General features: G+C 34.5%; 1 protein-coding gene and 1 long non-coding RNA gene across 2 annotated transcripts in view; one reads left to right on the top strand and one right to left on the bottom strand.

Annotated features, from left to right (window-relative positions):
* The window catches only part of ADAD1 (adenosine deaminase domain containing 1), a 48,363-nt gene that overhangs the window by 9,738 nt on the left and 11,927 nt on the right, over positions 1 to 26,698 (top strand). Inside the window, exons 6-11 of the mRNA XM_070769144.1 lie at positions 2,479 to 2,604; positions 13,318 to 13,441; positions 15,081 to 15,251; positions 16,200 to 16,429; positions 20,137 to 20,374; positions 25,150 to 25,282. Of these exons, the coding sequence (XP_070625245.1) occupies positions 2,479 to 2,604; positions 13,318 to 13,441; positions 15,081 to 15,251; positions 16,200 to 16,429; positions 20,137 to 20,374; positions 25,150 to 25,282 (1,022 nt within the window). The remainder of the gene's footprint in view (positions 1 to 2,478; positions 2,605 to 13,317; positions 13,442 to 15,080; positions 15,252 to 16,199; positions 16,430 to 20,136; positions 20,375 to 25,149; positions 25,283 to 26,698) is intronic.
* LOC139176709 (uncharacterized) lies at positions 919 to 22,512 on the bottom strand. Its single transcript, XR_011561121.1, has 3 exons — positions 22,418 to 22,512; positions 2,381 to 2,474; positions 919 to 1,059 (listed from the first exon to the last, which is right to left on the bottom strand). It is a non-coding gene; the product is annotated as an uncharacterized lncRNA (long non-coding RNA).

Raw genomic sequence — 26,698 nt, 5'->3', positions numbered from 1 at the left:
TTATCACTTTGAAGAACAGATTTGAGATACATAAAAATCTCCTGAACAGCTCCTTTTGGGCCAGTTTTGGAAGGTATCATTTTTTCACAGCCTGTCTACTTTGCCATATTTTTACTGGACTGTATCTTCACTAAATATAACGATATTTTGGTTCTGAAGATAGATTCAGGTTCCTTATGATACTAAGGATCACTTGAAATTAGCAGCCGGAAATCAAGGAAATGGTGTTAACATCATATATGTAATGCTTTATCTCATCCTTCACGTCCAGTGATTTGTGAGAACATTTTATTTCCTCAGCAAGCAGCACACATGTATAGGAAAAATGGTATTGCTCCTTATTCATATGCATGCTAATGAGAGATCCATTTAGTAGCAAAGATTTGTTTATATTCACAGGACTCATTATTTCCTTCAACAGCCAGTTAAGATCAAGAGTTTTATCAGTATGTTGTTAACTTCTAAATGTTCTTCATAATATTTAGGTACAACCTTTTTATATGCAGCGAAACATTGTCCTGCCACACACATAATTCTTGTTCTGTCAGTATTAATTGCAGTGTATTTTTCTGTTCTGTGTCATTGCACAAAATAATTGCTAACTGTATAGTCAAAGTGAAAGTCATTGAGTCTTGTCCGACTCTTTGCAACCCCATGAACTATACAGTCTGTGGAATTCTCCAGGCCAGAATACTGGAGTGGGTAGCCTTTCCCTTCTCCAGGGTTTCATCCCCACACAGGGATCAAACCTAGGTCTCTCACATTGCAGGCAGATTCTGTACCAGCTGAGCCACAAGGGAAGCCCAACCATATAGGACGTGATGAAGCAAATTATATTCATTCTTTGGAACCATTAAGAAGGAGGGTAGCACTAATGTCTACCTCTGAATGATGCCCAAGACCAGTTGCAGAGTGGATTTTAGCATGCCCAGTTTTTATTTTTTAAAGTAGTATATGTTTTTATTTATTTGTTTATATTTTTGTTCATCAAAATATCCATCTTGATAATAGTGGTTGCATTTGGAGAGGAAGACTTCTGAATATACACCTTTTATATTGCTGTTGGAGTGAAAAAAAGGTTTCATTTTAAAATATCATTAAATGAGTATGCTTCTCCTGTATCATAAGATTTTGGTGATAAGCAGAGCCAAGTTGCTGAATACTTCTCATTCATATTTTTAGTATACACTATACATTTTTACTAACACCAAAAACTAATTTTTATGCCACACAATGGTTTTTGCAAATTTAAATGAAATATATGCTAGCAGGCAATTGTAATAATTTGTACCTTCACACATTGTGGTTAGATAAAAGAATATAACCAGTAGTTCATTCTTCTTTCCCTCAGAATTTCATTTTATGATTTTATATATGAAGTTCTTTAACTCTTTTTGATGTGACTTTACCTGTTTTTGCTAAGAAAGCATTGACAATATTAACAAAGAAAAATTCAAGTTTGACAAATATAAATAAAAACTTGTAAATGGCCTGAGATTAGCTGTATTAACTAAGACTAATAATGTTAAAATTTTTATCATTTGTTTGCCTTTTTAATATATTAAGCAGGTAAGAAAAGAATTTCTATGAAAGTATATTTATATGTTTCATATATGTGCAATGCATGAGAGCAAAATTGTGTCATTACTTTTTTCCTCTGAAGATATCATGGACTGCAAACCATTTGATAAGACTACTTAGCAGCCATCATGGAACATCAGGAACTTTCAGTGGCTTAGTAAACAAGTAAACTTTGAGAAATACTCTAAAGTGATTCTGCAACCTCTCATTCTCTAGAATAATGATTCTTCCCTAGGGATACACAAGCATATATATATATATATACACAAAGCAATAGGTGGCCAAGGTCCTATCTCAGAACCTCAAAACTTTCATATTTTTTAAAAAGTCCATGGGTAAGTTTTGATATATATTCTTGGTTATAATTCTGTAGTAATCCTAATTACTTTAAGCTACCTTTATCTCCTTTCAAAGTCTGGGTTTTTTCTTTTTTTTTTTTGTAGGAACATGGAACAATATCAAGAGTTTAAGTGTTTAGTGCTATTTAGTGGTTCTCAGTGGGGCAAATACTAAGGAGTATATTTTGATTATCACAGTGATTAGGGAAGACTATTGGTTTTCACTGAGATCGTGCTTGTCAGACAATGTGGGACAGTCCCTTATAACAGAGAATTGTCTTGTGTCCTGTATAACGTTTCAATATTTTATCAAATACAAATCAGTAATCTTATAATTTGTAATACTTGCGCTTCTTTTTTTAAACAAAAATCTATCCAACAGCTCAATAACTTGTATGCTTTTAGAATGGAATGCTTTAAAATCTCAAGTCATGACATAAATTATAAATTTGCTTACATACCTCTGAAAATTAACTCATTCAGTTGAAAGGTTATTCTGGCCTCTGGAATAAAGCACAGTGTTCTTCAAATTCATGTTGCATTTGATTTTTTTTTCTAGAAGGGAGACATATTCAGTTTGCAAAGATTTCACAGATTGTTAAAGAAACATTTAGTCAACTAATTTCTAGTCAATCAGACTATCTGAAATGTAGCAACTCATTAGCTGCTTTTATAATTGAAAGAGGTAAGTGTGAGTATTTGTTATGTGTTTATAGAAAAACTATTAAGTAACTTAATGATACTGTGGTAGTATTTAATTAACTTTCTTTGCCCCTATTGATAGTGGTGCTGTATTAATTTGAAATAGCCTTTTCTAGTAGGTGTGGGTTGTTAAACACACATTCTCAAAGAGATAAAGTATAATGAACAGGAACCAATAGAGAACTGCAGAATGGTAAAATACTTAACATTTTAATCAGTAACTATGTTGGAATCACTACCGACTTGAAATCTAACCTCATTATAACAAACATTGAGGACTCTATAAAAATTAACATTTTCTTCACTATCAAGTAATAAAAGATTAAAAAATGAAAAATCATGAATCTCTGGTTTTTCCTGTAATTATTATAATGTGATTTCAATTACATTTTATCTTTTATCCTTTAATGTTCTATATTGATATTAAAAGCATTTGAATTTTATATTCATCTCTGAATAAGACACTGTAGATGATAAAAAAAAAACAATTTCATATTTGGTTCCTATTCTTAAGGATTTTTTTTAACCTAGATAGGAAGAGAAGATATATATGATTATTCAAGGGTCAGCTTAGTTTGAAATCATGGAGCATGATACCTCCATGCTTTATTTTTTCTCTCTAGAGATTGCTTTGGTTATTTGGGTGTTTTTATGTTTCCAAACAGATTTTACAGTTTGTTCCTGTTCTGTGAAAAATGCTCTTGGTATTTTAATAGGGATTGCACTAAACCTGCAGATTGCCTTGGACAGTAGTATGGTCATTTAAAAAAAATGATTTATTTATTTTAATTGGAGGCTAAAGTAATTACTTTACAATATTGTGGTGTTTTTTGCCATACACTGACATGAATCAGCTTTGGGTGTACATGTGTCACCACGTCCTGAACCCCCCTCCCACTTCCCTCCTCATCCCATCCCTCTGGGTTGTACCAGTGCACCGGCTTAGAGTGCCCTGCTTCATGCATCAAACTTGGTTTGGTCGTCTGTTTCACATATGGTAATATACATGTTTCAGTGCTGTTCTCTCAAGTCATCCCACCCTCACCTTCTCACACAGAGTCCAAAGTTTGTCCTTTACATCTGTGTCTCTTTTGCTGTCTTGCATATAGGGTCGTCATTACCATCTTAATTTCTTCCAGTCTTTGAGCATCGTGTATCTTTGCATTTGTTTGTTGTCATCTTCAATTCCTTGTCAGTATGTTACAGTTTTCTAAGTACAAGTCTTTTCCAAAACTCCTTGGTTAGACTTATTCCTATGTATTTTATTCATTCTGATATAATTTTAAGTGGTATTGCTTTCTTAATTTGTGTTTTTTGATAGTTCATTATTAGTATATAGAAATGCAGAAATTTTCTGTATATTAGTTTCATATCATATAACTTTACTGAATTCATGTATTAGTTGTAATAGTTTTTTGGTGGAGTCTTTAAGAATTTCTGTATATAGTATATCATGGGTGGCAGTTTTACTTCTTTCCATTCAAGTTGTATTCCTTTTATTTATTTTTTAATCTGATTACCATGGCTTAGACTTCCAATACTATGTGGAATAAAAGTAGTGAGGGTGAATATCTTAGTCTTAATCCTCTTAAGAGGACATTGCTTTCAGCTTTTCACCATTGAGTATGATGTTGGCTGTGATTTGTCATATATGGCATTTATTATGTTGAGGTATGTTCTATCTCTACCCACTTTGTTGAGAGTTTTTTGTTTTTAATCATAAAAGCATGTTAAATTTTGCTGAAAGCTTTTTCTTCACCTATTGAGATAATGTACTTTTTAGTTTTCAATTGTTTATATGGTGTGTCACATTGATTTGTGGATATTAAACCATCCTAGCATGCCTCAAATAAATCTCACTTGATTATGGTATATGATCTTTCTGCTAATGTATTGTTGAATTTGGTTTGCTAATAATTTGCTGAAGATTTTTTTGCATATGTGTTCTTCAAGCATATTGATCTGTAAATTTTTTTTGTGTGGTGTCTTTCTATGGTTTTGGTATCAGCATAATGCTGGCCTTGTAAAGTGAGTTTGAAAGTGACCTTTCCTCTTTAATTTTTTGGAATAGTTTAAGAAGGATGGGTATTAACTCTTCTCTAAATGTTTGGTAGAAGTCACCTGTGAAGCCATCTAGTTCTGGACTTTTGTTTGTTGGGAGTTTTTATATTACTGATTCAATTTCATTACTGGTGATTAATCTGTTCATATTTTCTGTTTCTGCCTGGTGGGTCTTTGGAGATTGTATGTTTCTAGGTATTTATTATTGCTTGTGCATTTTATTGGCAAATTATGGTTCATAGTAATCTCTCATATTTCTTTATATTTCTGTGGCATCAGTTGTAATTTAACCTTTTTCATTTCTGATTTTATTTATGTGGCTTGTCTTTTTTTTATGTATCTGGCTAAAGGTTATAAATTTTGTTTCTTTTCAAAGAACCAACTGTTTTTTCCATTGATCTTTTTTGTTTTTTTTCAGTCTCTATTTTATTCATTTCCATTGTTATCTTTATGATTTCTACTAACCTTTGTTGTTGTTCCGTTGCTCAGTCATGTCTGACTCTCTGCAGCCCCATGGACTGCAATATGCCAGGCTTCCCTGTTCTTCACAATCTCCTGGAGTTTGCTTAAAATTCTAACTTTAGTTTTTGTTTCTTCTTATATTCTAGTTCCTTTAGGTATAAGGTTGGATGACTTGTTTGAAAATTTTCTTCTTTCCTGAAGTAGACTTATTTATTTTATTTTGGCTGTGTTGCATCTTCATTGCTGCACTGGCTTTTTCTCTAGTTGCTGTGAGAAGGGGCTACTCTCTAGTTTGACCGTGTGGTCTCAGTAGTTGCAGTGCACCAGCTTAATTGCTCCCTGGCATGTGAGACCTTCCCAGTCAGTCAGTCAGTCAGTTCAGTCGCTCAGTCGTGTCCAACTCTTTGCCAGACCAGGGGTCAAACCCTTGTTCTCTGCATTGGCAGGCAGATTCTTAACCACCGGACCACCTAAGAAGTCTCTAGACTTGTTTTAATTTCAGTCTTATATCTGCTTTTGCTACATCCCATAGATTTTGGGTCATTGTATTTGCATTTTCATTTGTGTCTAGATATTTTTTTTAATTTCCTCTTTGATTTCTTCAGTGACCCATTGATTGTTTAGTACCATGTTGTTTAAAATACATGTGTTTGTGTTTATGTTTCTTTTCTTGTAATTGATTTCCACGTTCATAGCATTGTGGTCAGAAAAGATGCTTTATATTAATATGATTTCAATCTTCTTAAATTTATTGAGACTTATTTTGTGTCATAGCATGTTATGTGTCCTGGAGATTGTTTCACATACACTTGAAAAGAATGTATATTCTACTATTTTGATGAAATGTTCCATATATGTTCAATTCTGTCTGGTCTGGTGTGTCATCTAAGACCAGTGTTTTCAAATTAATTTTATGTCTGGATGGTCTGGCTATTGATGTAAATGGGGTGTAGCCCCCTACTATTGTATTATTGTCAATTTCTCCCATTATGTTTATTAATACATTCTTTATGTATCTGGATTCTCCTATGTTGAACGCTTTACATTTACACTCGCTATGTGTTCTTTTCCGATTGATCCCTTTATCATTGTATAGTGCCCTTTTTTATCTTTTTACTGTCTTTTTCTTCATTTGCATGGAAAATCTTTGTCCCTTTCACTTTCAACCTGTGTGTTTTTGTAGATCTTAAGTGAGTCTCTTGCAGGCAGTAATGTGTATCTTGTTTTCTATTCATTCAGCTACTTTATGTCTTTTTTATTGGAGCTTTTAGTCCATTTACATTTGAAGTAATTACTGATAGGTTAATACTTATTGACATTTTGTTACTTGTTTTCAGCGTATTTTTATAGTTCTCTTTTGTTCCTTTTTTCTTTTGCTCTCTCCTCTTGTGATTTGATGACCATCTGTAGTAGTCGAGTTTGGATTCCTTTCTCTTTTTTGTGTACATCTCTATTATAGATTTTTGGTTTATGCCTACCATGAGGTTCATATATTAATATAACTATATACATGAGTGATTAAGTTGATGATCTCAAACTGAGAAGGACTGGGTTATAGAAAGTCCACATAAATAGGAGGTAAAAAGAAAAATGAATGGTATCTTCTGAATATAGGGTTTCAAATCTCAAATGGGATACAGCAAAAAGTTATTCTGTTGCCTTTATTCATAAAAGGCAAAAATTTAGTATAATGTAAAACATCTGCCTTTTAAATTGAGATATTATTGACGTATTTTTAAAACTTTGCTTCTTAGGAGACTCTCAAACTTTTTTTTAAACTTTTTATTTTGCACTGTAGTATAGCCAATTGACAATGTGATAGTTTCAGGTGAACAGTGAAGGGACTCAGCCGTGCATGTACATGTATCCATTCTCCCCGAAACCCTCTCCCGTCCAGGCTGCCATATAACATTGAACAGAGTTTCACGTCCTATACAATAGGTCCTTGTTGGTTGTCCATGTTAAATATAACATGTGTACCTGACCATCCCCACCTCCCTAACTGTCCCTTCCCTTCAGCAACCATAGTTTGCTTTCTAAGTCTGTGAGCCTCTCTCTTTTGTAAGTAAGTTCATTTGTGGAAGACTCTCAAACTCTTATTTGAAGGTGTGGAATTATTGATATTTTTCCATATTTTTGGTCAATGGTTTTGCTAACTTTAAAATGGTAAAACAGAATTTTTCATTGAATTATAGGCCTAATTCACTCATTTAACCTAATCTCTTTATATTAATACCTGGCATTTATTGGGTTGGCCAAAAAGTTCCTTTCGTTTTTGAGTAAGAGACAGATTTTTTATTTTCACCAAGAATGTTGATGATGTTGTTTAGTCACTAAGCAATGTCTGACTCTTTGTGACCCCATGGACTGTAGCACACCAAGTTCCTCTGTTCTCTACTATTTCATGGAGTTTGCCCAGATTCATGTCAATTGAGTTGGTGATGCTATCTAACCATATCAAACTCTGCCACCCCCTTCTCCACCTGTTCTCAGTTTTTCCCAGGTCCAGGGTCTTTTGCAGTGAGTCAACTCTTAGCATCAGGTGACCAGTGTATTAGAGCTTCAGGAACAGTCCTTCCAATGAATATCCAGGGTTGATTTCCTTTAGGATTGACTGGTTTGATCTCCTTGCAGTCTAAGGGACTCTGAAGACTCTTTTCTAGCATCACAATTCAAAAGGATCAATTCTTTGGAGCTCAGCCTTCTTTATGGTCCAGCTCTCACATCCATACATGACTACTGGGAAACCCGTAGTTTTGGCTATACATACCTTTATCGGCAACGTGATGTTTCTGCTTTGTAATATACTGTCTAGGTTTGTCATAGCTTTCCTTCCAAGGAGCAGGTGTCTTTTAATTTTATGGCTGCAGTCACCATCAACAGTAATTTTGGAGCCCAAGAAAATAAAATCTGTCACTGTTCCCACTTTTTATCCATCTATTTGCCATGAAGTGATGGGACCGGATGCCATGATCTTAGTTTTTTGAATGTTAAGTTTTAAGCCAGGTTTTTCACTCTCCTCTTTCACTTTCATCAAGAGGCTCTTTAGTTGCTCTTCACTTTCTGCCATTACACTGGTAACATCTGCATATCTGAGGTTATTGATATTTGTCCCAGCAGTCTTGATTCCAGCTTGCAAATCATCTAGCCTGGCAATCCACATAACATACTCTGAATATAAGTTAAATAAACAGGGTGACAATATACAGCCTTGTTGTACTCCTTTCCCAACTTTGAACCACTCCATTGGTTCCATGGAACAATCCAGTCTGTTTTCCATGTCCAGTTATAACTGTTGCTTCTTGACCCACATACAGGTTTTTTTAGGAGACGGGTGTAAGGTGATTTGGTATTCCATGGACATCAGACCCTGCCTAGGCTACAGTCCATGAGATAGCAAAAAGTCAGACGTAACTGAGAGACTAACACACAAGGTGGTCTGGTATTCACAGCTATTTAAGAGTTTTTCAGTTTGTTGTGATCAACAGTCAAAGGCTTTAGCATAGTCAATGAAGCAGAAGTAGATGATTTTCTGGAACTTGCTTGCTTTCTCCATGATCCAATGAATTTTGGCAGTTTGATCTCTGGCTCTGCTGCCTCTTTGAAACCTAGCTCATGCATCTGGAAGTTCTCTGTTTACACACTGCTAAAGCCTAGCTTGAAGGATTTTGAGCAATAACCTTGCTAGCATGTGAAGTAAACACAGTGGTATGGTAGTTTGAACATTCTTTGGCATTGCCCTTCTTTAGTATTAGAATGAAAACTGACCTTTTCCAGTCCTGTGGCCACTGCTGAGTTTTCCAAATTTGCTGACTTATTGAGTGCAGCACTTTAACAGCATCATCTTTTAGGATTTGAAATAGCTCAGTTGGAATTCTGTCACCTCCATAGTTTTGTAATAATGCTTCCTATGGCCCACTTGACTTCACAGTCCAGGATATCTGAATCTAGGTAAGTGACCACATCATCATGGTTATCTGGATCATTAAGACCTTTTTTGTATAGTAGTTCTATATATTCTTGCCACCTCTTAATCTATTTTAGGTCCTTACCATTTCTGTCATTTATTATGCCCATTCTTACATGAAATGTTCCCTTGTTATCTGCAGTTTTCTTGAAGAGATCTCTATAGTCTTTCCCATTCTATTGTTTTCCTGTTTCTTTGCATTGTTTATGTAAGAAGGCCTTCTCTTTCCTTACTATTCTCTGAAGCTCTACAATTCAGTTGAGTTTGTCTTTCCCTTTCTCCCTTGACTTTCATTTGTCCTCTTTCCTCAGCTGTTTATAAAGTCTCCTCAGACAACCACTTTGCTTTCTTGCATTTCTTTTTATTGAGGGTGGTTTTGGCAACTGTCTCCTGTACAGTGTTGTGAACCTTCATTCTGTAGCTCTTCAGGCATTCTATCTACTAGATCTGATCTCTTGAATCTATTCATTACCTCTACTGTATAATCATAAGGGATTTTATTTAGGTTGTACCTAAATGGCCTAGAGGTTTTCCCTAGTTTCTTCAGTGTAAGCTTAAATTTTACATTAAGATGCTTATGATCTAAGCCTCAGTTAGCTCTTGTTTTTACTGACTGTATAGAGCTTCTCCATCCTTTGGCTACAAAGAATATAATCAATCTGATTTTGGTATTGACCATCTGGTGATGTCCATGTGTAGAGTCATCTCTTGTGTTGTTGTTAGAGGGTGTTTGCTATGACCAGTACATTCTCTCTCTCAGAGAAGGCAATGGCACCCCACTCCAGTACTTTTGCCTAGAAAATCCCATGGACAGAGGAGCCTGGTAGGCTGCAGTCCATGGGATTGCTAGAGTTGGACACAACTAAGCAACTTCACTTTGACTTTTCACTTTCATGCATTGGAGAAGGAAATGGCAACCCACTCCAGTGTTCATGCCTGGAGAATCCCAGGGATGGGGAAGCCTGGTGGGCTGCCGTCTATGGGGTCGCACATAGTCAGACACGACTGAAGTGACTTAGCAGTAGCATCAGTAGCAGTACATTCTCTTGACATAATTCATCAGCCTTTGCCCTGCTTCATTTTGTTCTCCAAGGCCAAACTTGCCTGTTACTCCAGGTATTTCTTGACTTCCTAATTTGCACTCCAGTCCCCTATCATGACATCTTTTATGGGTATTGGTTCTAGAAGGTGTTGTAGGTCTTCATAGAACTGGTCAGCTTCAGCTTCTTCGGCATCAGTGGTCAGGGCATAGACTTGGATTACTGGATGTTGAATGGTTTGCCTTGGAAACAAACCGAGATCATTCTGTTGTTTTTGAGCTCACACCCAAGTAATGCATTTCAGACTCTCTTGTTGACTATGACGACTGCTCTGTGTCTTCTAAGGGATTCTCTCCCATAGTAGTAGATATAATGGTCATATGAATTAAGTTCTCCCATTCCCATCCATTTTAGTTCACTGATTCTTAAGATGTCAGTGTTCAGTCTTGCCGTCTCCTACTTGACCATGTCCAATTTTCCTTGATTCATGGACATAACATTCCAGATTCCTATACAATGTTGTTATTGACAGCTTCAGACTTTGCTTTGACCACCAGACACACAGCTGATCTGTTTTGGCCCACCTGCTTCATTCTTACTAGTTGTTGTTCAGTCCCTCAGTCATGTTCAACATTTTGAGACCCAAAGAACTGCAGCATGCCAGGCTTCCATGTCCCTTCACCATCTCCCAGACCTTGTTCAAACTCATGTTCATTGAGTCAGTGATGCCATCCAACCATCTCATCCTCTGTCATCCCCTTCTCCTGGCTTCAGTCTTTCCCAGCATCAGGGTATTTTCCAATGAGTCAGCTCTTCACATCAGGTGGCCAAAGTATTGGAGCTTCAGCATCAGTCCTTCCAATTCAGGGTTGATTTCCTTTAGGGTTGACTGGTTTGATCTCCTTGCAGTCCAAGGGACTCTCAAGACTTCTCAAACATCACAGTTTAAAAGCATCAATTCTTTGACTCTCAGCCTTCTTTATGGTCCAACTCTCACATCCATACATGACTACTGGAAAAACCATAGCTTTGACTATACATTCCTTTGTCAGCAAAGTAATGTCTATGCTTTTTAATACACTGTCCAGGCTTTTGATAGCTTTGATCCAAGGAGTGAGCATCTTTTAATTTCATGGCTTTAGTCACCGCAGTGATTTTGGAGCCGAAGAATATAAAAGTTTGTCACTGTTTTCATTGTTTCTCCATCTGTTTGCCATAGGTGATGAAACTTGATGCCATGATCTTAATTTTTTGAATGTTGAGTTTTCACCCAGCTTTTTTTCTCTTCTCTTTCACCTTCATCAAGGAGCTCTTTAGCTCCTCTTCACTTTCTGCCATAAAGACGGTGTCATCTGCGTATCTGAGGTTATTAATGTTTTCCCCCGCAGTCTTGATTCCAGCTTGTGCTTCATCTAGCCTGGAATTTCACATGATGTACTCTGCATAGAAGTTAAGTAAGCAGGGTGACAGCATACAACCTAGACATACTCCTTTCCCAATTTGGAACCACTCTGTTGTTCCATGTACTGTTCTACCTGTTGCTTCTTGACCTGCATACAGGTTTCTCAGGATTGCCCTTCAGTCTTCCCCAGTAGCATATTTGACACCTTCCAACCTGTGGTGGGGGGCTCATTTTCCAGTGTCCTATGTTTTTACCTTTCCATACTATCAATGGGGTTCTCCTAACAAGAATACAAGAGTGAATTGCCATTTCTTTTTCCAATGGATCCTGTTTTTTCAGAACTCTTCACTATGATCCATCCGTTTTTGGTGGCCCTGCATGGCATGGCTCATAGCTTCAGAGTTACACAAGCCCCTTTGCCACAATAAGGCTGTAATCCATGAAGGGCACTGAGAACTTTATTGAGGAACCTATTCATCATTTTGCTATACTACCTTCAGCCATTTTTCAGGAAATTTTATAATTCCATCTTCCCAAAGCTTTTTTTTCTTTTTGAGCAAAGAACTGTTCCAGGTGCTGTATACAGTCTTCCAAGGAATTGAAATTTTTTCCGTTAAGAGAATTGAAGTTTCAGTATCTCGCAAATACAATGAGTGAATCAAAACTTCCCAGCCAAGCTGTAACAGTTTTTTCCTGGTCGTCAAATAAACCTGTGATCTAGCATCATCCTGATGGAAGATAATGCATTTTTCTGTTTACTAATTCTGGATGCTTTTCATCAAGTGATACTTTCAGTTGGTCTAGTTGGGAGCAGTACTGTTGGAATTGTTTGGTTTTCTGGAAGGAACTCAGAATAGAGGAGTCCCACCATGTTCACAAAATCACCTTTCAGTGAAGACTGGCTTTTGGTGGGGTTGGTCGTGGTTCACTTCACTTGCCGCATGATTTCTTCTGTTCTACATTATTGTATGGTGTCCACTTTTCATTGCCCATCACAATTTGTTTTTAAAATGGAATGTTTTCATTATGTTTAAGTAGAGAATCACATGTGGAAATACTGTCAGGAAGATTTTCTTCTCTTAATTTATGCTGACCCAAACATCAGAATGATGACCATAACCAAGCTGGTGCAAATGATTTTCAACACTAGATCTCGATATTTTGAATATGTTGGCTATTTCCCATGTGACATAATGTTGATTTTTCTCAGTTATGACTGATTTGATCACTGTCATCTTCCACTGGTCTACTTGACCATGGAGAATTGTCCAGCAAAAAATCTTCAGCATGAAACTTTGCAAACCACTTTTGACTTCTTCGATCAGCCACAGCACCTTCTCCATACATGGGAGAAAACATTTTTTACATTTCAGTTGTGTTTTTATCTTTCTTGAAACAATAAAACATAATATGCCAAAAATGTTGGTGTTTTTCTTCCATCTTCAGTATTAAAGTGGCTACACAAAGATTTACCAATTTGGATAAATTTTTTTAAATGCATGCTGATAGGATAGGTGTCACAATACAATCTTAACAGTTGTCTCAAATGAAATTAAAGGAAACTAAGTACTGCTAGTGCCACCTTACGGGGTGGGGGGAGGGGGGGAACACAACGAACAAACTTTTTGGCCAATCCAGTAAATAGATGCTTAAATAACAGTTTGTTGAATATAAATATAAAAAGACGGTAAAGTAGAGGTGGAGGTTGAACATAGAGAAGGAGGAGGTCAAAATAATCTGCTTCTGTTAACCTTTTCTTTTCAGCTGGACAGCACGAAGTTGTAGCTATAGGCACAGGTGAATACAATTACAGTCAGTGCATTAAGCCAAATGGAAGAGTGTTGCATGATACTCACGCTGTTGTTACAGCAAGGAGATCTCTCCTTAGGTAAGGTAACAAATACATTTAATGCCATCAAATATTAATGCTCTTATATTAATATTAGCCTAAAGTAATCACATATGTATGTTATGATTTACAAGTGGAGTTTTACTCATCACTGAGCCAAGGATACGGTATTGTCTTACTTACCTAAGCCGTCTTATATTTTCATGTCACTTTTAGAAATATTAACTGCACTGTTTAGTCTGTGAATTTTAGTGTCTTCTATTATCATGACCTTATGAACTAAATTTTAAAAGCCATGCAATCTGTTTTTAAAGATAAAATATGTCTTCATTACTGATTAATGTAATCTGAGAGTATAGCATTAGATCTGGACCAAGTAGGCTTAGTAATACTTCACCCCTGAATTAGCCATACTTATCCAAAGGCAGAAATCAATGAGTTTCCACTCATGAAGTCTGTACAAAGTCTACCATATGGTAGAATATCAGTAAAGTATTTTTTTAGACTGGCAGATCTCAGAGAGAAGGGGGGCTGAGGTAAGCATGCCTAGTTTCTTTTTTCAAATTTATCAGTCACTGCTCCTTATAAAAGGAAGGAGTATCTGATAATGGAGAAATAAACCAGGAATTTTACTCTTTGGAGTTTCTTTTCTGTGAAAACACAAAAAGTGGGAAATAAGCATTATTTCCTGAGGTATTCAGCTTTTGTTCTCTCACGTCACTGAATTTACTTTTCGGAAAACTTTTCTTAATGGAATTTTTCAAACACAGGTGAGACTCAGATAATTAATACCTTCATTCAGTTATCAGCATTCTGATACCAGTATCCAATATTCATATCCAATTATTAGTGTATCCTGCTATATTAGGATTTTGTTCTTATTTAATTATGCATTCTCACTTTTTGTTGGTGGTGATTTCTTTAAAATGTAAAAAACATTTAGGCATACTGTCGTTTCTGAAAATCTTAAGTATGTATCTCCAATAATAAGAAAAAGAATCCTACAGTCTTAAAAGGAAAGCTACTGGGAAGTCCATGAAAGTAATATAGCTCACTGAAAACTACCTCTTTTGTGTTTATTTCTTCCCATCCTTGGTACTGTCAGATATACTGATGATTAATTTTTATTACATATTTCTGATGTTAGGATTAAAATTATGTTTTTTTTGAGTAAGCAAAATAGTATTTGTCCCCTTGAGTTGTCTTTCAGGAAATCTGTTTCACTTCTAAATTCAGTTTATGGGCTTCATTATGTTATTCCTATACTCTTAAATTTTTGTCTTCAGAACCACTACGTAACAGGAACTATAATTGTTTGTCTATGTGTTTGGGGAAGATAAAATAGAAATAATGCAGAAAATTAATACTCCTAGGAGGCTGGGAGCAGAGATGTCTTGAGAAAAAGGGGGAATCAATAGAGAAATGGGTCTTTTGCAAGAAATGATAGTTGAGTACTTTTGAGTGGAGTGGTAGTCGAGGATTGATGCTTTAAGGCTGGTCACAGGGTAAACTGGGCTGTAGCTGAAGACTTCTCAAGGGACTTACATCTTCATTAAGTAAGACTAAGATTATTTTATAATAAAACTTGATTTATAGGAACATTGCTCATGACATGAATATAATGTTTAAGATACTTCATTTTTAAACATTCTTACTCAATAAAGCTCTTTTATTTTAGATACTTTTATAGACAACTTCTACTCTACTATAGCAAAAATCCTGCTATGATGGAAAAATCAATATTTTGTACAGAACCAGCTTCTGATCTACTCACCCTCAAGCAGAATATCAACATTTACCTCTATATGAACCAGTTGCCTAAAGGATCAGCCCAGATTAAGTCACAATTGTAAGTATATAGAAGCTGTTAAAAGCAACTAGGATGACCATTTATACATTCTGAATCCATATATCAAAAGAACAAGTAAATTCAAATCCATCCATATTTTCCTTCCAGCCTTCAGAGGTTATTTGTAGGCTGCAAGAGACCACAAATTCATTCTCCCTCCCCTGCACTGTCTTACCTATTACTATTACTTAAATAGTCCACATACTTCACTACTTTCTTTTACATGCTGTTGAAAATCTACTCCTTTCTGGTTGTAAGACTTTTTATAAACTTTAGGAAGTATGGATTATGCACTCTTCACAAACTAACACAGGAGTTAAGGAATGTAGTCTATTCTATAGTCAGAACTTCATTGTCTTGATGAATGGGTAGCATCAGTAGCATGATATTTGAACAACACAGACACAAAAAGAAAGTAAAATTTACTTTAAGTCTGACCATCTAGAAATAATTATGGTTTATAGTTTGTTTAAAAGCCTTCCAGTAACACCTTTGAAAACAAGGGTGAGTTTTCCTGTAGAGAAACCTCAAGAAAAATAATTTTAGATTTTTACTGTTTTTTATATTTTATTGGAAGTCAATCTTAAATATAAATTGTCGGTTTTCTTTTTTCATTCTTTAGTTTTGTCATTAAAAAATTTTCATTTGGAGAAAGGAAATAACTCAAAAATTATGATGGGGCAAAAATCAGATTTTTATTTTATTTTAAGGGACATAAAAATGGCAATAATATGTAATTTATCCTTGTGGGAGTTCTAAATAGGGTTAATTTCCACTTGGTTTTAATCTTGTGGAACAAAGTCATTCCATCCTGGCTTGCTTTGGGTTTGCCTCTATTTCTGTTACTGAAATTAAGTGTAACTGGCAAGTTACAATTCTTAGGTATATGCAGATTTTACTTCTTTGGTTTTGATTTTTAAAGGAAGAAACTTTCTTTTCTTCCTCTAGGCGTCTTAATCCACATTCTATATCTGCATTTGAAGCCAATGAAGAACTAAGTCTCCATGTGGCTGTTGAAGGCAAAATTTATCTGACTGTCTACTGTCCTGCAGATGTTGTTAATAGAATAAGCAGTATGTCCTCAAGTGACAAGTTGACAAGATGGGAAGTGCTTGGTGTACAGGGAGCATTGCTCAGTCACTTTATACAGCCAGTTTATATCAATAGTATTCTTGTTGGTGAGTGAGATTTCAGTACCTCTTGGCCTCTTTCACTAATTACACTTTATCAGTGTAAAATCAAATTTTGCATGCATGAAGCTTTACTTAAGGTAAAATTCAGATCCATTATTGAGGTTTTCATTTCATGATAACTTGTAATCACACTTAGTATAATATGACTTTTATGATCTTGTGAGAAGTCTAAGAATATTTTAAGTAAGGCAATTATATGTATTCTGGCTTGAACATATGCTTTTGTTTGCACAATATTCAATGTTTCCCTTTCTTTTGGAAGAAGGTGCTTTTTTGAACTTCTCAGGTAAGCTTATATTTAGTTATTCCTGAAATAAAAAATATTAAATGCCCATTTTGGTTCTTTGCTACTTTTATACTTTTTAAAATGTATTTGGTTATGAATTGGATTCTTCTGGCTTGTGAAGTAAGTAGGAAGTAAACAGAATACAAAATAAATGACATGAACTGATAATTAACTTCTTCCTTTGGTATTTATATTTGAATGGGTTTTCAGGTATTATCTCCTCAACAGATATTTTGGACACTCAGTTTTGTAGTTTTCGCAAAGCCTTGAGAATTACAAAGCTTTAGTTACCCTTAGGAAACAATTTAAATTCCATTACTTGACTCTTCTTTGTTTACTGTTAATTTTTGGTAATGATTGCTCACATAAAAACTTTAGCTCGTCATATGAGTAATGTTTTGTTTTTAGAAGGTACTGTTTGTTTTATTCTTGTGAGTTTTTTTATTGTTCTGTGTATTTAAATCCATTTCTTGAATAAGTTCTCCTATGGACTATTTTTTGGTAGTTCTATATGTACACAAAATATTATATTTTCTTGCACTTTTGTTTAGCTTGACTTTATTAAATTATAAAAAGGAAATAATGATTATTTATTTTTCTAATATCAAGCTTATTTTCATTGCTTTGGAAACTTGTTTCACAATTCAAAAGGGTTTTCAGTGATAAGTCTTAACTTCTGTCCTAGCGCCTCAGCCACCCTTTTACCTCTGTGGCATCCATTGTTACTAGTTTCTTGTTTCCTTTCCAAAGATGGTTTATGTTTATACTTTTTTAAAATTTTACACCAATGAGATAATACAGTTCACACTTTTCTGCATCCTACTCTTTTCATTTAATAATGTATCTTGGAAATTTTTCCCTATGAAGACTTTTTTCATTATTATTCATAACTCTCTTATGGTATTTCTTTGTATAAACATACTATAATTTATTTAACCAGTTGTGGGTTGATGGAACATTAGATTGTTTCTAATCTTTTGCAGCTACCAAATGCTACAGTGAACCTTGACCTTTTTATGTTTGTCATTGACACAAAAGTAAAATATATGTAAATGTAAAATGAATTCCTAGAAGTAGAATTGCAGGTCAGAAATACATGAATTTCCAGTTTTGAAAATTATTGCCAAGTTACTCTCCAAATTATATTCTCACTAGCAATATATGAGAGTACCTCTTTGAAGTTACTTCTTTTTTTCCAAATATATATTTTTATAGATGATTTATTTCTTAAATTTAAATTGGATACCAGAATTATTCTGTTTTCTTTAGTCAAAAAATTCTCTCAGACACTTCAAATTTTTCTCAAATTTTTCTCAATCTTCTTTAAGAAAGGCTATTTTCTTTATAAATGTCTACAGAATGTCTAATAAATGTCTATACATTCTCTAGAGTCACAACTTTGAAATGCAAGGCTTTGGTTCTTGTAAAGAAAGATATTTTACAGTCTGTCATTTGTATAACATAACTTCAAAATATTTTAGTCTCTTAAAAGGATGGACTCAAATAGATTATTTTGAAATTATGTAGTATTCAGTGGTTTGGACTGGGGCTTAACAATTAGATTTCATAATTTGACTACCATCTTGTACATGGGAATGGGAACACCAGGAAGTAATAAAAATACTATAAGACTTTGTAAAATTACTCCTGATCTCTTTTCTTTGCGTCTTTATGGGACATATCTAGAGTTAATTAATTGGTGTTCTGTCTGAGAAAGCCAAAACAGATTTTAATGTTTGTTTAAAATGCAGATTTCTCAGCCTCTTAAGATCTCTACTCTCTCTCTGGGGGATAGCCCCAGGAATATACATTTTAAAAGGGCACCACCAGTGATTCTGATACAGATGATATGAATGGCTCATTGAGAAATACTCACTGTACATTTAAAAGTGTGATATGTACAGTTAAATGAATCTTAAGAGTTATTGAACTTAAGCTTCTCATTATTATATAAATTATTTTTATGCCATTTCTGATCATCTAACTCTAGTTTAAAAGGATCCAGTAATGTGGGATTTAATGACAATCTGTTCCATTAATTGGGTGCTCCGATTGATTTTAAAAATGACTCTTTAGGATTGAAATTCGCTTCCCTTTCACTTTGAACTAAATGACAATACAGATTAAATCTCAATTATTTGATGATAAATGACCTTGTCCCTTTTTCTCTTGTCTTATGAAATCTTTTGCAGTTCTCTATTTTGATTCTTAAAAACGTAAGTTATTTTATCAATAATAGATCAGTTACAGGTGGAAAGAGAATTATATTTGAAGACTTCATTTTACTTTCAAAAAGTTTTCAGAGACTAATTTCATACTTTAGATGTTTTCAGATACTCATTTTGTCTGTGGTAATATTCTTTCCTTTTTTAAGAAAAAAATCTTAAACTTGCTTTTTTAAAAGGCACTATTATTTTAATAGAAAATAAAAAGACCATATGTATGTGTTAGTTAGTTTACTGTAACCCTGTATGAGAGATGCAAAAGAGACACAGATATATAGAACAGTCTTTTGGACTCTGTGGGTGGGGGGGGGATGATTTGGGAGAATGGCATTGAAACATGTATAATATCATATAAGAAACAAATCGCCAGTCCAGGTTCTATGCAGGATACAGGATGCTTGGGGCTGGTGCACTCTGGGATGACCCAGAGGGATGGTACAGGGAGGGAGGTGGGAGGGGAGTTCAGGACGGGGAGCACGTGTACGCCCGTGGCAGATTCATGTTGATGTATGGCAGAACCAATACAATATTGTAAAGTCAAAAAAAAAAAAAAAGACAAGATGCTTTTTCCTTTATGTATTTTCCTACCTAGCCATCACTTGTGTTACATATGATTTGTTTTCTCCAGATGTTCTGTAATATGTAGGTGATAGTGTCAAAATGTAATGCCTTAGACTAAATACAGTGTTTCAGATATGGTATGAGCACTGTATAGTTCTGTGATAATGCTGTATTCTGTGATTTAGACACTGTTTTTATTAATGCAGCTTCAGTTTCTATGGGCATACCTCAAAGGTAGTGTGGGTTCAGTTCCAGACCACCACAATAAAATGAATATCACAATAAAGTGAGTCACACGAATATTTTGGTTTCCCAGTTCATATAAAAGTTGTGTTTATACTATAGTCTGTTAAGTGTGCATTAGTATCATGTCTTTAAAAAAAGTCAGGTATATACCTTAATTAAAAACTGCTTTATTGCTAAAAAAAAAAAAAAAAAAGGCTAAACGTCATCTGACAACATGGGTTGCCAGAGTTTCAATATGTATCTCTGAAGTGCAGTAAAGCAAAGTGCAATAAAGTGAGGTATGCCTGCATTACATACTTCAGCAACTGTTTCTGTTGACTTACATTTGTTTTGTTTGAGTATGTATTGTTTTGTGTTTTTTTTTTGCTTTCTAGGTGATGGGAATTGCAGTGATACTAGAGGCTTAGAAATTGCTATAAAGCAACGTGTTGATGATGCGCTCACTTCCAAACTTCCAATGTTTTACTTGGTCAACAGACCTCATATTAGTTTAGTACCTTCTGCATATCCATTTCAAACAAACTTGGAATATAAATTCCTGAGTCTGAATTGGGCACAAGGGGACATTTCTTTGGAGATTGTGGATGGCCTAAGTGGAAAGATCACGGAAAGGTTAGCATTACTAATTTCTTCAAATATTACATATTACTTAAGTGAAAGAATGTATTTTAGTACAATTTATAAAAACTTTTAACATTTTTGAATACAGTTTTTTGAATTCTGAATAATGATTAAAATAGTTATTGGGTGTGACAATTGATGCTTTTGAACTGTGGTGTTGGAGAAGACTCTTGAGAGTCCCTTGGACTGCAAGGAAATCCAACCAGTCCATTCTAAAGGAGATCAGCCCTGGGATTTCTTTGGAAGGAATGATGCTGAAGCTGAAACTCCAGTACTTTGGCCACCTCATGCGAAGAGTTGACTCATTGGAAAAGACTCTGATGCTGGGAGGGATTGGGGGCAAGAGGAGAAGGGGACGACAGAGGATGAGATGGCTAGATGGCACCACTGACTCGATGGACATGAGTCTCAGTGAACCCAGGGAGTTGGTAATGGACAGGGAGGCCTGGCATACTGCAATTCATGGGGTCACAAAGAGTCGGACACGACTGAGCGACTGATCTGATCTGATCTGATCTGATGTTGCAGCTGCTGCTGCTAAGTCACTTCAGTCATGTCCGACTCTGCGCGACCCCATAGACGACAGCCCACCAGTCTCCCCCGTCCCAGGGATTCTCCAGGCAAGAACACTGGAGTGGGTTGCCATTTCCTTCTCCAGTGCATGAAAGTGAAAAGTGAAAGTGAAGCCGCTCAGTTGTGTCTGACTCTGTGCGACCCCATGGACTGTAGCCCACCAGGCTCCTCCATCCATGGGATTTTCCATGCAAGAGTACTGGAGTGGGGTGCCATTGCCTTCTCCATGTTGCAGACATTATACTAATTTAAAAACTTTTTTCCTAATAAGACAGGCCTAGAGAGGTTATATAACTTATTGAAGTTACTTAGTAAGTGGTGGAACCAGCATTTGAAGTCAGTTTCCAGAACTTTTATTTCTCTAGTGATCATTATCATTAGAATTATGTAATGTATTTGTTTTAAAAATTTGCTTTTCCCACTGAATCTGAATATCTGAATTTAGGGCTTAGAAATCTGTATTTTTGACAACTTTCCCAAATATTATTTATGTACACTTGAGTGTGAGAACTATTGTACAGTCCTATACTGATTTCTTGGAAAAACCCTGTTAATTGTTGGTTTTTGGTTTTTGGTTTTTCTTTTTACAGATAAAGAGACTGAGATTCAAGCTAGGTTAAATATCTTTCTTAAAATCACCCAACTATTAAGTTAAACAGCTAGGATTCTGATCTGGGTATTTTATTTCTAAAGCCTTTGTTCTTCTCCATAATACATTATGCCTTTTACATATACCTTTGTAATATCCCTAACATTGATTATCAAGTAAAACTAAAATCCTTCTTTTATGTGAACATACATTTATAATGGACTAATGAATAATGTTAAAAGTTTAAGTGCCTAAATTTGCTTTCTTTGTGAGAGACGGATTTAAATTAAGATCCCATACAAATGTTTCTTCAGTCAAGTATGAACTATTGACTATTTTAACTAGTATAAATTATACTGTTTATGCTTTGAATCAGCATAAAGAAGTGTATCTCTGTTAATAACATACAAACAAAGCAGATCTTCTATGAAAGACACTGAAAACAGTTTACTGAAAACATACTTACAAAACAAAATTGAAATTAATGTAAAATGAGCTTAACTCATTTTTTATAGCCAAATGCTTGCTAGGTGATTGCAAACACAGAGAAAACAGATATGATCTAATTATTCAACCCCAAAGTATTACATAAGGCAAAAAACAGTTTAGCAATATAATCCACAAGGAAGAACAGTTCTGAGTAATTGTGCAACAAATAACATGACGTGTCAACATTCATAAAGTAGAAATTACAATAAGATGATAAGTAGAAATATACTATTAGTTAGTGGAGGCAATAATTCACCTCTTTCAGTTAGTGGTAGATTGAATAAGACAGAATAATAAGAATATATCAGTCTTAATATTATAGATTTGATTATAATTAATCTATTAATCTTTAAAATTCTGCACCATAAAAATATAAAATATACCTGCTTTTCAGGAACCTGCAGAACATTAACAAAAATTGACCATACGTTAGGCCACAAAGAACATCTCAAATTCTGAAAAGTAAAGTGATGTAGACAGTATTCTCTGATTGTGATGCAATAAAAGTGTAAATCACATAAAGTCAGAATACTTAGAAACTCCTTTCATTGGGCAAAAGAAGTTCTCTAACTTTTGACTCAGGGAATATAAAATGAAACCATAGAATATTTAGAAAACAGGATGTTTAATACATTGCATTTCAGAACTTTAAGTTATATAGCTAAAGCAAAGCTGAATGGAAAAGCCAGTTCTTTGGATGTTTATATCAACCAATAAAATAGAGTGAAAAATTTTATTATAATACTAGAAATGTAAAATAGAGAACAGATGAAGTTAAAAATGATCATAAAAACTGATTCTGTGGGGGGGAAAAAAGCACTGTCTAATCTCATATAAAATAATGATAAAGGAGTTATCACAGAGAAAATTTAAAGAAATCGTAGGAAACTTCACTGATCACCATGCAAATATATTTGAAAATATGGGTGAAATGTATACATTTCAAGGAAAAGTTATTTCTAAAATTGGTACACAAGAGGAGAAAATCTTACATTATTTTCTTGAGAAAGCTACCAAGAAGATGCCCTACCTCTTTTTCAAAGAAAGCAACATTCTAAGGTGGTTCAGAGGAATGTTATAAACCTTTAAATAGCAGAAACTTCCAATGCTATCTGAAAAGATGGAAAAGATTCAAATGCTTTTCTGAGGCATCATTGATCGTGTATGCATGCTCAGTCATATCTGACTCTTTGTGACCCCATGAAATGTAACCCACCAGGCTCCTATCCATAGTGTTTTTCAGGCAAGAATACTGGACTGGGTTGCCATTTCCTTCTCTAGAGGATCTTATTGACCCAGGGATTGAACCCACATCTCCTGCATCTCTTGCATTGTCAGGCAGATTCTTTACTGCTGAGCCACCTGGGAAGCCCTATATCATTGGTGCTTAAGCTTGATGGAAGATTTCACACCCACCCCCAAAAGTTATAGACCAAACTCACTTTTATATCCAAGCAAAATTGCTAAATATTAGGAAGCAGAACCTTAAAATAATATATTTTATGCAGTACTAAGTGGAAATTTTTCTAGAACTGTGAAGAAAATAACGTAATAAAAATACCAAATTAGAAACTCTTATTAATAAATTTGTTATATTAATTGATGTAGGGGAAAACACCATATTTCATCTTTATAAATTCCAAGAAGACATACAGTATAGCTCTACAACTATTCTTGATAAAAGATACCCAATAAGAAAGTAATAGAGATTTTTGTTAAGAATAAAATGTATCTCTTATTTGTCCAAAAGTGTCATCATGATTCATGATGAAATCTCAGAGTCATTTCTACTAGCATCCAAAATAGGACATTATTGTTTACTGTTGTTGTTGTTATTTAAGATGTTGTTTAATGCATTTAACAAAAGAAAGGAGAGACACAAAATATTGGAAAGGAGGAGGTAAAATGACTGTTTCCATATGGTATCATTTTATACCTGAAAAATCCAAGAGAATCATCTGAAAAAACACTGCAAAAAAAGATATCATGGTGGAAAATTAATATATAGAGATTAGTACATTTTGTTAACAAGAGTGTGTGTTAACTATTGCTGCATATACTATTGTTTTAGAGGCTTAAAACAACAACCACTTTTTACTGCTCCCAAGTCCTTAGGTCAGCTGAGCTGGATTTGGTCAAGCTCTCCCATGTGTGTGGGGTCAGCTGTAGGTCAACTGTAAGGCAGCTTGGCTGATCTTAGAGGGACAGCTGGGCTCTCATCTTCTAGTGGATCAATCTCAGCAGGTTCATATGGTAGAGGAAGGAGTGCCAAGGCATAGAAACACAAACTGCTTGCAGCCCAGGCTTGCAACAGGCACAGAGTATTTTATTGACCAAAACAAGTTACAAGACCAGTCCAAATTCAAGGGGAGGAAGAATAAGCTGTAGTTGTTGATGGAAGAATCTGAAAAATTACATTGTAAAGAGCATACAAACAAGAATAAAGGATTTTGGCAGTTTTTGCAGTCTATCACAAAAACAACTAATGAGAATATATAATGAAGGGAAAGAGTTACAGAAGCAAGAACGCTATAATATGTGAACCTATTTTTATTAGAAACACAGAAAAATATATATATTTACGTGTGTACACATATGCACGTATATATATATGAAGGGTGATGGAGTACATATATTTTACTTTTTTAGGGAGTCAAATTGTACATTAAAATGTATAATTTCATGAGTTTACATACACATATATATATTTGTGTATGTATATATACACACCTGTGTAACCATTACCCCAGTCAAAATTCAGGATGCTTTCTTCATCTCAAAAAAGATTTCTATTCCCTCATCTAGTCAATCCCTGGTAGAATCACTATCTTAATTTGGATCATTATAGATTAATTTTGCCTCAAACAGTAGAAATTTTCCAAATATCCATATTTTTCTTTAATTCTTAATGTAATACTCTGATAACATACACTAATTTTATAAAAGAAATTAGCTTCAGAAAACAGTTAATACTCAGAATAATTTTATATAGAAAATTTCACTATCTGTGCATAATTGAGATAAATATACATTTTGTATTGATTTTAATCCCTGTAAGTGCTAACATAAATCATTAAATAATGATTAGTGATTGTTGCATTCTTTTCTACTTTAGTTCCCCATTTAAAAGTGGTGTGTCAATGGCAAGTCGGCTTTGTAAGGCTGCAATGTTAAGTCGATTTAACCTGCTTGCCAAAGAAGCTAAAAAAGAAGATATACTTGAAGCTAGTACATATCATGCAGCTAAGGTAAGTCTTTAAAAGAATGAAATTGAACATTGAAATAAAAATTTTAAGAAAATAGTACTGTGGTAATTTGATGATGATACATAGCAAAATAATGGTTAAATAATTCTGATATTGCCATGTAGTGGTAAAATTAGATTTTAAATGGATATGTTGGAAATTGGATATGTGAATAAGTTTTACCACTTTTAGTAGCTGCCTCAGTATGGTATGTACTAACCTTGCAATATTGCTAAAAACCTGCTGGTCATACCCAGAAAAACAAAAAGGTAATAAAATCTCTTTTGTGTATGATATTAACTATGTTAACTATAGTATTTCAGTATTCTAAAATAATGCATTACTATATTCATATAAATTACTTTGCTTATATTCCTAAGTTGTGAAACACCTTTGAGTTTGTGATTTGGGGTTAAGTGATATATAGACCCTTTGATATATTTAAAAATACACTTTTTTAGTATTACAAACATAATGCATATTTGAGTAGAGAACTTGGAAATCTTTTCTTAAATGCAGATGGGAAATATAGCTTATAATCCTACCTACTATTCCAGTATGATACTCCTAATCTTAAAAGCATGTTATTTCATTTTCTTGTCATGTATTTATATTTTTTGTGTATATGTGCATGTGTGCACTAAGTCACTTCGGTTGTGTCTGACTTTTTGTGACCTCATAGACTATAACCCAACAGGCTCTGCTGTTCATGGGATTTCCCAGGCAAGAATACTGGAGTGGGTTGCCATTTCCTTCTCCAGGCAATCTTCCCAACCCAGGGATTGAAGTCACATCTTCTGCTTGGCAGGCAGATTCTTTACCTCTGAGCCACCTGGGAAGTTATGCTCATACTTGATATGCTTTTTAGTTAACTCTTTTTATTCAGTATACTATGAACTGAGCCATGTCATAATATGAAATATCCATGTTTTCAAGTTATGAAAGACATATTGTTTTTGATAATCTAATTTCCTTTTCAATAACAATATAGTATTGTATAAAAGTCTTAATTTCATCAATATCTTAATGCTCAAACTGTATAATGCTCAAACCTGTAAAGCAATGAATATTAATGGTAGGTAGTTTGTATATACACACATTTTTAAGTATAAAAGCTTACCCTAGACAGTTTCTGACTTTGGCTACATAAAGAGGTTTCAAGTCATCTCTGTAAAAAAAAAACAGAGATTATCTCTGTGATAAAATTGGACAAATTAGTCAAGATAAAAACCCTTTTCACAACTCTGGAAATTGACTAAAGGCGGAAAACACATTGGAAATTGTATATTCTTGTAAAACTTAGATCTCTGGGAACGAACAGCAGGAATTTGTGAAACCTTTGCCCAAAGGTGTTCCTGTTCTCTCTCCTCTCTCTCTGATAGTTTGAATAGCAAGAACTATAGTTTTATGAGATTGAGA

The sequence above is a fragment of the Bos indicus genome, chromosome 17, assembly GCF_029378745.1.
Source record: "Bos indicus isolate NIAB-ARS_2022 breed Sahiwal x Tharparkar chromosome 17, NIAB-ARS_B.indTharparkar_mat_pri_1.0, whole genome shotgun sequence".
Classification (NCBI taxonomy): Eukaryota; Metazoa; Chordata; class Mammalia; order Artiodactyla; family Bovidae; genus Bos; species Bos indicus.
Note: the sequence above shows the minus strand (reverse complement) of the source record. Positions and strands in the feature narration are given on the sequence as shown.